The following is a 16,162-nucleotide window of genomic DNA, read 5'->3' as shown; positions in this document are numbered from 1 at the left end:
AATCTTGCTAAGGTTTTAAGGTCATAGGAAGCATGATAAATCGTTCATCAAAATTTATTCGTTTATATCCCCCCCCCCAAAAATTATGACGTCATCTTACAACTCTGCTTAATGAATGAGGTCAGATTAGTTCACTTATTTTTATATAAATATATTCACTATTTATTCGTTAACCACTATTTTCTTTTCTATTGTTATATCTATTAATCTATTTCGTTTTTGGATTTTTTTTTTACTCTTATAACACTATAACACCTATCACTAACAAACCGAAAAATCTAAAATTAAAATATCGAAAAATCGAGAAATTTAAATAGAGAAATCGAAATAATCCAAAATCGTAAAATCGAAAATTTAAGGACCGAAAAATTCAAAAATTCCAGTAATGTAAAATTTAAAAAACGAGAAATTCAGACATCGTAAAATTTAAAGTTTAAGAAAACAAAAAAAATATCAATCCAAAACTCAAATATTGGAAAATTGATCAATCGAAAAACTAAAAAAAACAGACCAATCGGGATCTCGAAATATCGAAAGTATTGAAAAATGGACACATCCAGAAAATCAACGAGTCGAAAAATCTAAAATTAAAACATCGAAAAATTGAAACATCGAAATCTCGTTAAATTGAGAAATCGAAAAATTGATAAAAGCGAAAAATTGAAAAAGTTGAAGACCGAAAAATTCAAAAATTCGAATTATGCAAAATTTAAAAAACGAGAAATCGAAAAATTTAAAGTTTAAGAAAACAACAAATTAAAATATCAATAAACTGAAGAATCAAAAAATTCAAATATTGAAAAACTGAAAAATGAAAAATTTGAAAATCGAAATTTCGAAAAATCGAGAATCGAAGTATAGAAAAAACGATATGTGTAATCCAAAACCGAAAAATTGAAAAATTTAAATTTTAATAACTGAAAAATTTAAACTAAAAAAAAAATCGAAAAATTGATAAAACTGAAAAATCGAAAAATTTAAAAACCGAAGAATTCAAAAATTCGAATAACATAAAATTTAAAAAACAAAAAATCAAAATATCAATTAACCGAAGAGACAAAATAAAAATTGCTACTTGCCACGTTATAATTAATTTCCACAAAAATATTTATAACATGTTTTTGTGTAAAATCAATCATCGTGTCAAACGGTCTTGAAACGTATTTTATATTGCCACACTTATACGGACCGTGCCCCATTGGAATTTGCGTTCCTGCTGCCTAGGGGCTGCAGGGTGTTATTTACGCCACTGGTTTGATATTTTAAATGAAAAATTTGATAATTTTTTAAAGAGCAAAATTTGTCGGATCATAGTTCAAGAGCGAAGGAAGTTCTGTCGAACTACGAATTTTTTTTAATTCGTAAGTTACAAGAAACTGAAATTTGGTGCTTTTTAGAGGAGAATATCGTTGAAGGCCAGAACCAGTAACAAGAAATATTTAAATAAATGTCTGGAAAAACCACAGATTGCTAGTAATTGTAATTTTCAGGTTAGAGTCGTTTAAATTGATGTGGGTTATGCTCGTGACGTCATGGCACCATTCGACAGATCGGGGATGTGAAACTTTAACTTGAACCTGTAAATAAAAAATACAATTTTGAGAATCTACAAATCAAATCGGAGATTTTCACGGAATTTTTAAACCTGGTGTGTTAAATATATACAAATACATATCTACAAACTTGCTATTAAAACTAAGTAAGCATCCTTTTTTTGTGCATCCATTAACAAAATGACGGTATTATTTAAAATTATGGCGAGTTAATAGTTCCTGGGCGACCTACAAATGGTAAAAATAAGTGGGTGTCGACGCTAAGATAAGACCGAGTGGTATTAAGTGCGGCAAAAAAATGTGCGATAAGATAATAATTCGTGTGTGTCGAAAAACACACCATTATAATTTCCGTGACTACCGTCAAATCTTTGTCTTCAATTTTTTTGTATTTTTTTTTTGTGATGACCGACCTTTGCTTTCAGCCGCGAATCCTGGCCACCGAGCGCCTACTACCTGCCTACCTGCCGGTTTTCCCCATAATTTAATAATGAAAGCGAATTTGTGTACGATACTGGTTGAAAGTAGACTCTTTTGACTTTTAAATTTAATTATTTAGCCGTGAAGTTCGGACGCGTCATAAACTTTTTTAATTTCCTTTTTTCTCTCGCCGTCTAATTTTCGTTCTTGCCGCCGACGTAACGCGGAATCTTCCCGTCCGGATTTTCGCCAGACCGCCGGAATTTTCCCACGTGTTGTTACTAATAAGTAATAATTTAGCTTTGCAATAATATGCAAAGTAAAAGTTGCGCTCATAAGGTGGGTGCTGAGTCATTTCGCTTTGCACAGTCTTATGTCATACGTTACGACATCGAGGCGGCCAATTGCGTTCGAGTTCTGATGCAATCGCCGCCGCCGCCGCCGTCTTGGGCTGTGTGAAGGTGGTCGTTATTGGCTTCCCGTTTTCGCTGTTCTTTTTCAATGGGTTCCCGATTTGCATATGGTCAAAGGAAAAGGGGCGGGGATGACACATGCAAGCTAAAATTATACAATGTGCATGCCAAAAATAGGCTTCCACGAAGCTATAAACATTGCATGATTGCTTTATGGCGTCGCGGCCAGGTGCGCCCCGGTGGCGGCGGCATGGGCGCCCGACGGACATCGAAAAAACACCGCCAGGGTTTCGGAATTCCCTGCTTTTCGGCATTTTTGCCTTCCTATTTTTCCGCGAAAAACAGCTTTAACAGTTTGCAGATTTTAAATAAATAAAAAAAAAAATGTGTGCTAGTCTTCTCATCCGAACACCGTTCCCACACGGATGATAGCCTCCTCGAATAATGTTGAATTTTGTTTGCAAGATTTAAAAAGCGACCAATTGCTGAATTTTAGTAATTTTTGGACTTCAAGTTCGTCGGAGTTTGTTGGTCGCGCTTTTGGTAAAATTATTGACGGTTTGTCGGTCCTCTCCGGGCAAGATTCGGCGCGGCGCCCTGACGATGCCCGCGCCCGTCCGAAACGTCGTTGCCGATTGACCGACAGACACTCGGAACCGAGGTAATGACTCGCGGAGCGGTTCCGCCCCACCTGCAAGGTGGCGGCCCGCCCGCCCCCCGCCCCCGGCGTTGGCGCGTCTCGCCTCCCCAACCCCGTTCCAGCCGGACTCCCCAATTGTGGACAAGGGGCTCGGAGATGCGGAGGGAGAAGTGTGGAGTCATATTGATCTGCGCGGCGCACTCCAAAATGCCACCCAACAAATGCGATGTTCAACTTCAAATATCCGAAGTATTGCAGAAAATAAACTTGGGATTTTTCGGCGCGGACCGGCCGGGGGCACCCCGCCGCCGTCGCCGCCACTAATTCCAAACTTCCACCGCCGCCGTCATTATCGGCGGATTTACCAAATTCGATCGGTTCGGCGGGGGCGTCTCTCAGACGTGCTAAAATCATGAAAGTTTTAAATGACCCCTTCGGGTCACGTATTCGAGTTTTTGCCCCCGCGGCGAGGGTGGTTTTTTGCGCAGCGCATAATCGAGTAGTCGCGGCGTTATTTACACAATCCGCAATTTCGCCGGAGAAGTCCTCCTAAGGAGGAAAAAAGGGAGAAGCTCCTAGCACCTAAAATGCACAACCGCTCGAGAGACGAATTTCGCAAACACTAGAGGGTTTCGGGGCTTCGAGACGGCGGGGTTTTTATTATGGATGGGTGATCGACGAACTACCGACCCATTTACTTTGAAATCTTATGGCTCCAGTTTTAGGTGCTTAAAAATAAGAGCAGGACACTATTAGAAAATTGTTCTATTCGTCCTCTCCAATTTTGTTGATTGTGCTTGTCTTCTAATCTGAACACTGTTCCTAACCCCCAACGCGGATGATAGCCCCTTCGAATATTGTTGACTTTTTTTCGTTGGCAAGATTGTTATGATTTATTAGTGTTACACTGCAGTGACATACATTTATCCCCACCAAGGAAGCCGTTTTTAAAGTTTAAGGTGCGCCATTACTCCTGGTTCGATATTCCACTCTAACCAAAAAATTAACGAGGAAAATCGTGTGTAAATATCTTCACGGATTTTGTACGGCGCGATTAATTATTCACGGGGAGGGTTTTTCGTTTCGTCGCAACATAAACAAATCCGCGTTGCGAAGGACACGGATCGAAGGACGAGAGCGTGTTTATTGGAGGTTCATTTCCAAATATCGGGAAGAGTCGATGAAGGCTAATGGGCGATTCCCAGAGTGACACTAATCCTTATTGGGCACGTGATGGAAATTTTCGAACGTTTGCGGTGTTAATGTTTGGGCGTGAGGTCGTTGATGGACTTTTAATTGGACGGGGAATGACGGGAGGGAAGCTAACTTCACGGTTTGGAAGGAATCTTTTCATGTCGAGGATGAATTCGTAGATCACGTTTAAATGAACCCTGCGAGGATCTTGGTTGTGATAAAACAGACTTCTTTTGGTGAATCTGTCGGTAGTTATCTAGTGGGGGTTCTGGTGCACTTTTTGGGTTTAACTTTGGTCTCTGTCGACTCATGAAGTTGAATTAGAGTCGGAGTCTGCGCATGAATTCAAATTTTTTATCCAAAAAATGAGCCAGAACTCCCAGATACAATGATACAATTTGTGCTTTGGTTGTCGTTCGTGGATGAAGCAGTGTTTTCGTTTAAAATCGGCCCCTCCCTTCGTCCGCCGTATTATAAGTCGCCCATTCCGCCCGTTCCGCTCCCATCCAACCCGGGGCGCTAATTCTTGCATGAGCCACAACAGAATAGCGCGAGGCGTGCAATTCGCATCACGTCTGGAACAAGCGATTCGATATCCCCCCGAAGTGCATTGCGCATGCATCTCCTTGCAGCGCGGTCGGTTTTATCTGTCCAGACGTGCGGCCTCCTCCAGGACCCTTTTTCCCTCCGAATTACATCCTGGTCGAATAATAAAAAGCGCAACCTCCGTCACCTTCCCCCGGCGATCTCGTTCTCGATCGCACAGCGACCGTGCGGTGAAAGAGAACCGACGACGGCCTTCGCAGCAAAAAGGGGGAACCCGTAGACAATGAGGACATCCATCTGGCGCACCGCTCATAAACAAAGAAGAGTTTGACTGGCGTCGACCGACAATGGGGTTCACGCACCGAGAGGAGATGAGACGCTTAATCTCGCAGCCAATATTCATAAAGCATCTGGAACACGCAATTATAAGACTAATGCTGCGCAGTTTTCGCGCAAAATGATTACGGTTATTGTGACGACTTCCATCCGAGGATCGTATTTAAGACTTCGCGCTACATATATTTCTTAAATTAACTCGCCGGAAAGGTGTACGCGTTTTTACGGACCGCTTTCTCATGGTTATTACGGGCCTCATCCGCACGCAATACGGGAATCGGTTCGGGCTGATTTTTTCCCCGAGATCGTTGAGCTCGGGTTATGGCGGGGAGATTTTGCGTAACGTAATTTGGAGGAGATTCGACGGGAGCACGGGCTGGCGAGGTCGGGGGATGGAGGCAAGGCCGTCTGGTCTGGGGACCGACTTGCGGAACGAGCAGTTTTAAGAGTGGTGTCAAAACAAAGCCAAAATCGTGGCGGATATTTTCGCTAGGTTTTGCCTTGCCGCCGTTACCATCCGAAATCGCCTTATCGATCTCTTATCGTCGATTCCACGTACCTTATCGTCGGCAAGTGGGCCGCCACCTAAATTCTCGAACGCGTCGTAAATTTCGCAAAACCATGTCAAGGCTATGGCGTCGATGACGTTCCGAAATGGCGGGGGACAAGACCGAGCCGATGGATGTATGGCAACAACAAAGAGCGCGCCGACAGTGACGCGACATGCAGGAAACACGCGATGACCGGATCAGATCCTCCGCTAATAAATTAACATCCTGTTTCTAGTATGATGGCAGCGACAAGCGTGTCCGATTCCCGCGAAGAGAAAAGACACGACGACGTCGAACAATGGCCACTTTCTCCCAGGAAAAGGCCAACTCCTCCGCCGGTTGGTTACCGCAGGTTTCTTTCTAGTCGGATGACCGGAGGGGAAAACCCACGGCGTCGCAGGGCGATCGTGTTACGAGCGGTTAAGGAACTTCCGTAAGAACAGTTGCAGCTTTGAGATGCAAAACTGCGAAATCCAAAGGGGCCAGGCTCGGAACGGATCGGCCTTTGATCAGGGCCCACGTAAATGAACGGGAGATGTAAACACGGAATAAAATACGAAAAGTTCTTTAGGAAGAGGATTTGATTTAATAGAGACGCGGATCGGAGATCAAGGGGTGCAGCAAACTCACAAAGGGGACCCGGATTGGGCGACACAAATGTAGAGTCGGGAAACGCAATTTTTAGTACTAGGGTGAAGTGAAGTCGGTACTGTCGGGGTTACGCTTTGCGAAGATTTGGAATTCGTCCATCGCGAAACTTTTCCACTTAATCAGTCGTGTTCCGAGCGTCGTCTTCCGCCGTTTTCTCGTCGTATATGTGGCATTTTCACGTGTCACAGTTTTCTCCTCTTGGCCCCATTCGTCGTCCCTCCTTCTCTCTATCTCGCACCGATTATTTCTCCTTGACGACAGAGTATAGTTCGTGTGCGAAGCGCAATGGAGGACGACGAACGGCGCATTTTCCCAATGCACACACAGAGAAAACACGTGAAGACGCCATGTTATCTATTGACTTATCAAGGTCGCACTTCTGTGCGCTCGTGTGTTTGTAAACAAACGTTCGGCGGTTTCGTAAAGTTTACACTGTGTGTAGGTTATACGCAGAATGCCGGGTCGATACTTTCCTCGATCGATTTTTCCCTCTTTTGCAGTGCCGTTGTTCCTAGGAACGCCGTATCGATGTATTTCGACAGGTCCGCGTATCGCCGACTTTATCTCTGCCGTGGCGTCGTCGAAATAAATGCGCTTCATCATCGTACTCGTTGTTTGCATTGCAATTTGTCGACAGTGCGTCGAAACAATCGAATGATGTCGTCGTCGGAAGGCCAAAGGGCACCGTCGCCGAGGAACTATTATGCTCGCGACACAAGGACGCGATAAGGCGGCGGCACACAAACGTTCGACGTGACTGAATCGCCCAAAGTTGGAAGCCGAAATTTTGCTCGGGACGTTGACCAATTTCAGAGCGTATAGTTGTTTTGTGGAGAGCAGTGAGTCAGGAGTCAGTCCACCTGCTGCCATCGACATCTGCGAACCAGGCGGCAGACCTTGAACTGGTTGCTGTTCTTCACGGATTAAATAATTCTCATTGTTAATCGAAGGAGATTCGCCCCTTGTCCGTGCCCCCGTGGCGCACAGTCGCATGCAAAATTTATCGGAAGTGTTGCCGCATGAAACGAGGAAGTCATAAAGTCGGTACGTGCAGGAAAGCGGCCGTCGGTGCACAGAACGCAAAATCCAGTGCACGGTTTGCGAAATCCCGCGTGGGCGCCGATTATTGGGTGAATAGGCCGGCCCTAAAAAGGACATTCGGCATTCACGTTCCGGCCCACACCTTTCCGTTGCACATGTCGAAGAAATCGGGTGGAGGCGTCGGGCGAGCCTCGGAGACATTCCCTCGCCCTCCCCCTTGCTCTTTTCTCTTTATTACTCGGAGTCAAGAGCGTCCTCCCGATATTGGCGACGCTCCATTTCCGCATTTTCCATCGGACGCGCACTCCGCCACCTTCCAATTTAAATTCCATCAGAAAGGGGTCTCGTCTTCGGCTCTCTCTCGCCGACTTTAATTGCGGTATTTATCCACCAACCCCGAAACGGATTAAAACCCGTTTAACCGGAATCACAATTGACCGGATGGCTGTATAGTGTCGGTTGCATGTTCGCGCCGGATTATTGGTTTTAATTCCGGTCGCTCGACGAAACCCGGCGTTGCTCTTTTTTTTCAGCTTTTTTTCTTACCGCGTGGCGTGACTGGGTGCAGCTATGCACTGGGAAAAATGCGAACGAAAAGGCTTTTCCGGTGTGCGCCGCGTTCCGGATGTTGTTGCATGGTAACAAAGTCTTCTCGGCGAAGAGAGCGTCAGATAAAGCGGATGGTCGCATTGTCCGTAAATGACCGGCACTTGCATTCTCGTCGTTCCGTGGCGGTTCTTCACCTCTCCGGAAGATGGCCGGAGCACCGTCTGAACGACTCGTCTGCCCCACGTACTTGTTGCTGTCGATACGTATGCACTTCCGTCGTGAGATGCGGCCGGTTTCCATTTCGGTATGCCGCTGAATACTTGTCCCCGTTCGCGAGAGACGGCATAGCGATTCCGCTGCCTCGCGACGACGTCCGCGACACTCCGGAGTAGGACCGCGCGGGGGTGGCCGCGAAAACACCGCGACTTCTTCTTATGCGTTCTGATTTCGTCGTACCTACGTCGCAATCAAGATATCGCCATAAATATTCGGTCTGAGCGGCGTCTGCCCAACTTGTTGCTGTCCGCTCTTCCGTCATCCGTCGCAGGGTGAGATTCCGCAAGGCTTTCTTTCATTTCGGGATGCAATTAGTGTAGCGTCGCCGGCACAGACGGGGAAAAATTCAATCAAGTCTCGCCCTCTCTTCCCGCGTCTAAATTAGATTTCTTCCGCTGACTGAAAAGACAGAGCGACATACCACCTCGTCTATTTATGTGCGTGTGGGCAGTGGTATCGCGCGATTTTTCAATGTGGTCCGCTCGTTGCTCACTCGGAGGTTGTTTAACTCGATAATTGGCAAGTAAACAATCGTTTTAATAGCGCGATCGGCCTAGCAACAGCCATCAACCTTGCGCGTAGGTATATTATGATGATGACGACGATTATGCACCTGTTTTAAAATTCATAGTACCGTTCCAGCAACAACGAGCGGCGTTGCTAAGTAGTTCGCGATTTGTTAGTAACGCCGTGTGGCGGCGGCGGCAGTGCAGCGGCACCCAGATACGTGTAGACTAAATTTATGCACGAAACGATACGATACAAGACTTACGTCGGTGCTTGTCTGGCCGACCGTCTGGCGCACCGACCTGAAGACGTCGGATGGTTATTAATTCGCACGTAATTTGGCAAATGCACGAGGAGGTTGTTGTTGGCGTTCGGGAAGGAACGAGATTATCGACGGCAGTTGAGGGCTTATTTTGAATAAGGAAAGGGAACAGTTGCGTGGAAGGAACTCGGCGCGTTTTAATCGAAGCTTTCTTTGGGACCGCCGAAGAAACGTAAACGCCGGGGTGGAATATCGTGATGAGAAAAGTTTCCCGGAGCGGCTTGAATGACATTATGTAATGCAGTATAAATAGTAGTGGCCCGGAATGCCTGCTCGTCCTACCATAATTAAAGTGAGGTGGACTTTGAGCGAGAGGATGACGATTGCGGATAAGGTGCAACAGGGCTACTCTCATCTTCCGGTGTTCCAGGATGGAAGAGACGGCATAAGAAAATCGAGACGCTTTTGCGGCACGGAGTGTCTTGTAGAAGAGGAGTGAGTAGATTGTTTGCGGGACCATCAGCAAATTTGGAAACCCTTGTGCAATATCGGTCTTATAAATTTGGCGTTGCAGTAAAAACTGTTCGATGCAAGGTATAAAACGGAGTTGATAATGGGAAAAGTTGGGACGTTAACTTGAATCTGCTCTCATATTCTGGTTTGGCGTGCACGATTTGGATGCAGCAGCTCAGTTTGATATAAAAATCGTCTATTTGTAGATGACTAACTCCTACAATCCGCGAACAAAAGAGCTATCGACATAAAGTAACGTAACGTCACAAGTTTAAAGTACTTTGGTAGCGGACCAAAAACGCTGCAGGATTTTGCTCTCAAGTCTGCGACATCAAATATGAATTAGCTTATGTGAACATATAAAACACGCATGGTTCTGTGTCACGTGCTCTTTTTGTCAGTGGTTTTATCACATCAGCAACAATAAACGAAGCAGATCGTAATAAACCTTTTCTCGGCATTCACATCCGAGGACATCCGACGTGTGGAGCTAATGGATTTTGTGAGTTTTTGAAAAGTAATCGCCGAATTTCATTTTCTCCTTACTTTCCCGTGGGCGTTTGATTGTGTTCGTGCGTCATCCGTTGATTCCCCCTTAAAATTCCCGTCCGAGATAGCCGCGTTATGTCATATACGCTAGCCGTGGAATTTTACGGCAAAATCGGAATGTAGGTATTCATATTTTTATCCCAGAAACTAGGTCAATGTTTTCGCTAATTACACCGAGTTCACGAGTGTCAGATTGGCGGTCTAAAAATATAATCGGCGCTTTCCGAGGTCGCTCCCCGACCAATCCGACGGCCGACGTGTGGCGAAGGTTGCCAAATGAAAACGCCGATAGGTTTTTCCTATTTAGTCGAAATTAAAAAGGAAAAAAAAAATTGTATGAACGTCGGCGATCCGGTTCGGTTTTGGTTCTCGTCGCCCTCGTCCCTGGTCTCGCCACCCCTTGCCGAATTGATTTTCGAACAAGGCGACGTGATTTATGTGTCACGAAGTTGGTGGGAAATCTGCGAGAGGCTGTGCGAGAGCGGAAGCGGCGGGCTCGGGCTTCGGATCGATACCGCCGTCGTGTTGTTGCAGTCGGCGGTTTGTTTGGGTAGGTCAAAAACTATTTCAGATGGATATTGTACACATACCTAGATAGCGGACGCGTGGATGATCCCGCCAGATCGCAGCAAGGTGAGGAAATCGGGTTATTCGGTCAAACACGTTTCGCGCTGGAAATGGCGTATGTCGTCTTAATCTAAAAGATACTGCCACTTCCGGAACGAGTTGAATTGCTTACGCCGTCTATTTAACGGCGCGGGGGCGGCCACGACGGTCATTTCGCAAGTGTCGGTTCCCGTTTTCGAAGATTGCCTCGTCATTCTGTCTACGTCGTCTCGTTGATGATCGAGCGGCGGTGATCAGGTGGTCTTGCGAACGCATATGCCGAATTACGGAAGCGTTTTCTGAAAAATCTTCTCCTTCCTAATCCAGACGACAGTTTGCGTCTTTGGAACGTGTCCAATTCCTTGTGCCGTCTTTTTCATTTTCCGGATCGAGGATCATCTTAATCTAGTCAATTTAGCACCTGTTTCTGTGGAGGCGTCCATCACAATGGACCGCCATTATTGCCCTCGTACTCCATTTACGTGTCCGCGTATTTCGTACTGACGTTTCGTGAATAATTCCGAACAAGCTCTAATTGACACAGTATTGACTTGTAACTAGCGTCCTGCATTTGCCTGAGCTAAATCTGGCTTGTCGTTTGCACCGGGCCGTTTGAAATTTTAATTTTCCCGTTAAATAATTCATCGAGTACCGTACCGACGTCGAAAAGTCCAGCGGGATCGATAGGTGGCCCTATTTTTGGCACCGGCTGTGAATGTGCCAGCTCGCTGACGTCTCTTCACGGGACGAACGGCGCCCTATAAGTCAAGGGGGCGTGCGGCCATTGGTAATGATGACCCGTCCGAATAAATCCGTTCGATTGCTCTCCGCGGAATTGGCTCGGATCCTAACTTTCGCGACATACGAACGGTTATGATCGCCGTACTGTTTCGTCGAACATGAATGAAATACGCGTATGTTTGCATGTAATGCTACGAAATCTAATGGCATTGATTTATGTCGCACAAAATATTAAATTGTTTTATATCGTGTTACTTTCTAATTTACTTTTTTCGGGGGTGTGAAACACAAGTCGTGTTAATCTCTTTAATGTGAGCAAACACGACTTTTTTAATCTTGATTTATACTTTGTCACAATATTTAATTAATCGACGTTAAAGGCGTGGGTACGCTTTCAGTTAATTTGAATGTGAGGAGCCGGTTTCATTGACTGCACGACTTGGTGATAGTGGGACGACGAATTGACATTTCTTTGATTCATTGAGAAAATTTTTGATGGGCGGCATGCGTTAAATATTCGTCGGAACAAACCTTTTGAACTTCATTGATGACTTTTTTCCCACATTTTGCTCTCAGATGTGGTTGGTTTAATAGTTTCAGTCGTCCAACTTTGATTCTATACAGTTTCTATAAACATGGCGAGCAAACAATATTCCAATTTCATCCGGTTTCCCGCGCATAAGGTCAACAGCTCCTCGAACCCTCTATTTAAATTAACATCAAAGTGTTCTTTGACTTGACAGGCATTTGTTTTGTCTTAAGTCGCGCCGCGTCTAGAGTTCTCTGTTTGATTTTACCGAGTTTCAGTTTTTGGACTAAATGGTGTCGAACCGAAGAAAAAAAAATGTTTACCTCCTGACGTCGCCTCGTTAATTCGAATTTGAATTTTTTCCGTCTCCCTTTTTACACGTCTGCGTTAAATATTTATGAGTGCCGGTGTCCAAGCGGCGATGTTTCACCTCTCCTATAATCGGACGTCGATGTGACGTCTATCCCCGTTTTTTCGGTGTCGCTGCACCGATGAAAAATTTTTCGTGGAGCAGGTGCTCGCATTTGACAGCTGTCCGGGCGTAACCCGGATTATTCCGGTGCAAGATTAGAAAAACTGTTTTCCTGCGATAAATAGAGCCGCCGCCGGTGCAGCAGCGGGATTACGGTCGTTTTATCGAACGCAAAAGGAAAGTTTAATTGGAAGCGATTTAAAGTTGCGGTCTCGTCCGACGGAACTAGGTATTCAGACCGCAGATGTGTTGTCATTATAGGTTGCGGTTCAGAATGGGGCGGCTGTCGTCGAGTCGGAATGGATGGAAATTGAAGGAGGGAAAAATAAGACGACGAGGGGGCGGACGGGGGAGGGGTTGCAGTGATAAGTCTCCTTGTTGTTATATAGGTCGGAGTGTGTTATAGAGACCAAACGCTATACAAGTGCAGTCGAGCGACAATTCTATTACCGGACTTGCACCACGTCAATCCGGTCTGGATTAGTACGAGGAGATTGTTGTCGAGGATGATTGGGAGCCGAGACGACTTCGACTGCCCGGGACAACTGTTGCCTTCGGTTTCTTTTTTCTTATTTAATAAACTTGCCCGGTTGCATTGGAAAAAAAAAAGTCAAAAGTCCACGTTTGCTTTAATAAGAATCGTCTTAATAATAATGTATCGAAGGTGGTTTCGGTAGTCTCTCATACGAAACGTTGCTCGGATACTCAGGTCTTGGGGATGCCTCGGGTTATCTGCGAAGTAGGGGAAGGCAGAGAGCGGAGAGTTCGAATTCGAATCCGAATCCACATTGTGTTTATTGATACGCTAATGACGTGGCTACCATCGATAATTCATTCGATCGGCCGTTCTTAGTTATGCAGTCGGACCTATTATTATTCACTAATGGCGCTTCAGGGCCGATCGTAATTATTAATGTGATCGTTAAAGGATAGGGGCTTGCGGTCGTCGAACTTCCTAAAAGCCTTCCAGGGAGCTTTCGGTGCTGCGTGCGTATGTGTGTGTCGCATGTGGCGAGCTTTTTCAGCTCGTCTCCCCTCGCGCGCGTTTTTGACCTCCCTCGCAGATGGGGGAGAAGACGGAGGCGATCTCCTCCCGATAAATAATGGAGCATGCATAATGGGCGCATAGTTGGCGGTCGTGATGTAAAAGCTCGCGACCTCTTGACATTCCAGACGGCGTGAGAAGAGCGGCGGAGACAGCGGAGGCGGAGGACGATGCCGGCCAGACGTGTGCCTCTGCTTCCTTCTTCGCAGCCGATCGATACTTTTGGCCTCCCACCTGATTCTTCTCTCCCGCCGCCACGCTACCGTCGATTTTCATGGGGGGATTTTCGACACCTTATAACGCGTCGTTAATCACGGCAAGTCGAAAACAAAAAAAAAGAGGGGGTGGAATTTGCGTGGTGCGGGGGCGGATCGTTGGGTTTTTTCGTTTCGACGATGGAGGAGGTCGGGTTTTAAATCCCGGATTCGTGCAACAGTGTTGCGCTACACGTCGAGGTTAGCGCTTGGTTTGGCCGGATTAATGACGTAATAGGGTATACAGGGATGAAATTATCTGCTGCAATATTGTGATACGATACGGTTAATTCGGTTAAATGCAGTTTCGAGAGATTGCTGTTTGTAGCTTCTGCTAATCGGATTGATCTGATTAGATTTGCACCATGTGGTCGACGATGTGTTGTTTGCAAGTTTGCTTCGGTACGGTTTTGTTACTTGTGTTTTTGTTGCACGTTAAAATGGACCACAGCGAGTTTTTAGGAAGTCATGAGTCGTCCGACTCTAATTAAATCGGACACGTTTATCATACTAAACTCAAACAGTAGGTTAGCACAAGCAGATCGGAGTAGTGTAGCAGCTTCGGTCCGACTTGTCCGGAAGGCTTGATCTGTGCCGTAACTGGAACGTCGATCCTTATTTCGCTGTTTCCTGGGCGGGAGCTTCTCTCTGCAGTTGTCAATCGTTTAATTGAACGTATAGGAGCTGACGTAGAAGTGCATCCGACTTTGACGGACAGCGGCCCCAGGGGAGTCGGATTCCGATACGATCTATTACAAAATGCATCCTTCCTGTTTGTTTCTTGTCGAGTGTCACCTGGGACGGTTACGCTAATGATAGACCGTACCTTGGTCGTTTAATTATTTGCGTTTTTTCTTGCGCTAGAAGAGAGTCGTCGTGGCGGCATATACATATTGCATACCTCGTAGAGAGATAAGGAAATGGGGTTGAAACCGACGCTGAAGGGCGTAATGTAAAAATGTCGAAATGATTGCGGTCGACATTCGGTCCATTGAATACGTCTGCTGGAGAACTGTTTTATGCCGCTGTTATGATCGTTACTTTACATTAAAATGTACAATGCCGAGCAAGTTTTCTAAACGGGAGCTCGCGTTAGATAAAACTTTGCTTATTGTCGGGTACTTATCGTGATTTTCGTCAGGGGCCATTTAAATGTAATGATGATAAATAGGGACAATTATGGGCGGCGAGAGAATTCGAGCATCGGCGTAGTGTGAGGCGAAAAATGAGCGCATTATTGTTAGGGCGTCGGGAGTCGTCTTCTCCCTCCCGACTTTCCCGAATGTTTTTTATTCAATTCGCACACAAATTGCTCGTCGCGCGCGTTCTTTTTCGATCACTCCCGCAACCGAGCTTTCATAAAAATACGTCCAAATCTGACCCGGAGATAGCGTCTGGAAAGCCGTCCTTTATCCCGGTGAAATATCGCCGGAACGCGTCTCTCCCGGATTACGGACGAGATAAGATAAGAATCAAAAATCGCGCGATTAAAAAACGACCGTCGCGACTTTCCCAATTATTTATTCGCGTAATGAAAATTTGCTTTGTCCACATTTTAGGACGCAGAACGCCCGGACTTTTAAATGATGACTATGGATATTTTACGTGGCGGCCGTATTTTTTCCCTGCGGATCACCTGCATTATTAAATCGCCGAATCGATACGTGTGGGATCATCCTTTTTTTTTTCTCTTCCAACCCTCTGTACCGAGCGAAAGCGGTGATTTGAACCGACCTTGATTCCGATTTTTTTCCCTTCTTATCGGGAGCGAAGTGCACTTCGGCTTTGAAAGGTGTCCTTGAAAATTTTTTTTTTGCACCACAGCTCGGTGCATAACGACGGCGTGCCGCTGGTTTTTACACAACCGCTTAATTAATTTGCACCTGGATTACGAGGTAATTGTTTGATTGAACGAACGAGCGTTTGTGTTTTGTCAACGCAAGGGACGATTCGATTACGCCGGTTTGCAAGGGTTTTTAAACAGCCGAGCCGGTGCGATCGGCCAGAGCTAAACCGAATTTCTGAGCGCCGCCACCAGTGGGCATATTATTGTACATTGTTCGCTAATTCCATTTTTGAGTCACCGTTTTGCGTCCGCCAAAGAAACGTCACTATTGTTGCTGCTATGGACGGTTTACTGAACAGATGGAGCGAAAACATCTACAACTTTTTGAAAATTGGCGCGAAATGCGGCCGCTGCATGACGTCAGCACAACATTTCGGCCATTCGTTGTTTTGCGTCGAGCGGTTGCACGTTGTTTAAGTTCCGGCGATAAGTCGTTTCGTCTCGTGTCGGGTTGTCTCCTGTCGTCTCGCCTTGCGTTCGTTACTTAGCGGCGTTGCGGCGGTCGCAATAAAGAAGCAGAACGCCTCCCGAAATAAATTTTCAATTATCGAAAAATTTAAGTGCATGCAGATAAAGAGAGAGCGGCTCGCGTCCCGGCGAGCCCGTATTTATGCGTCTGGATGGAAGCGACGCCGGTTATTTAGTTGTTTGATATTTGCGAGCGTCAC

The 16,162-nt window shown here is 45.8% G+C and overlaps 1 protein-coding gene across 5 annotated transcripts in view; it reads left to right on the top strand.

The window, feature by feature from the left end:
- Mnb (minibrain) overlaps window positions 1-16,162 on the top strand; it is a 42,083-nt gene that overhangs the window by 11,238 nt on the left and 14,683 nt on the right. The window contains exon 1 of one of the 5 annotated variants that reach the window (XM_064071828.1): window positions 8,780-9,434. The exons of 3 other annotated variants lie outside the window; for them this stretch is intronic. In XM_064071828.1, the coding sequence (XP_063927898.1) occupies window position 9,434 (1 nt within the window). In that variant the 5' untranslated portion in view covers window positions 8,780-9,433. Of the gene's footprint in view, window positions 1-8,779; window positions 9,435-9,739; window positions 9,955-16,162 lie in introns of those variants that run through there. One more of the 5 variants, XM_064071829.1, reaches the window with a different exon arrangement.

The sequence above is a fragment of the Zophobas morio genome, unplaced genomic scaffold (assembly GCF_036711695.1).
Source record: "Zophobas morio isolate AGI-343-1 ecotype UQ-CSIRO unplaced genomic scaffold, CSIRO_AGI_Zmor_V1 ptg000041l, whole genome shotgun sequence".
Lineage (NCBI taxonomy): Eukaryota > Metazoa > Arthropoda > Insecta > Coleoptera > Tenebrionidae > Zophobas > Zophobas morio.
This window is presented reverse-complemented; position numbering and strand designations above follow the sequence as displayed.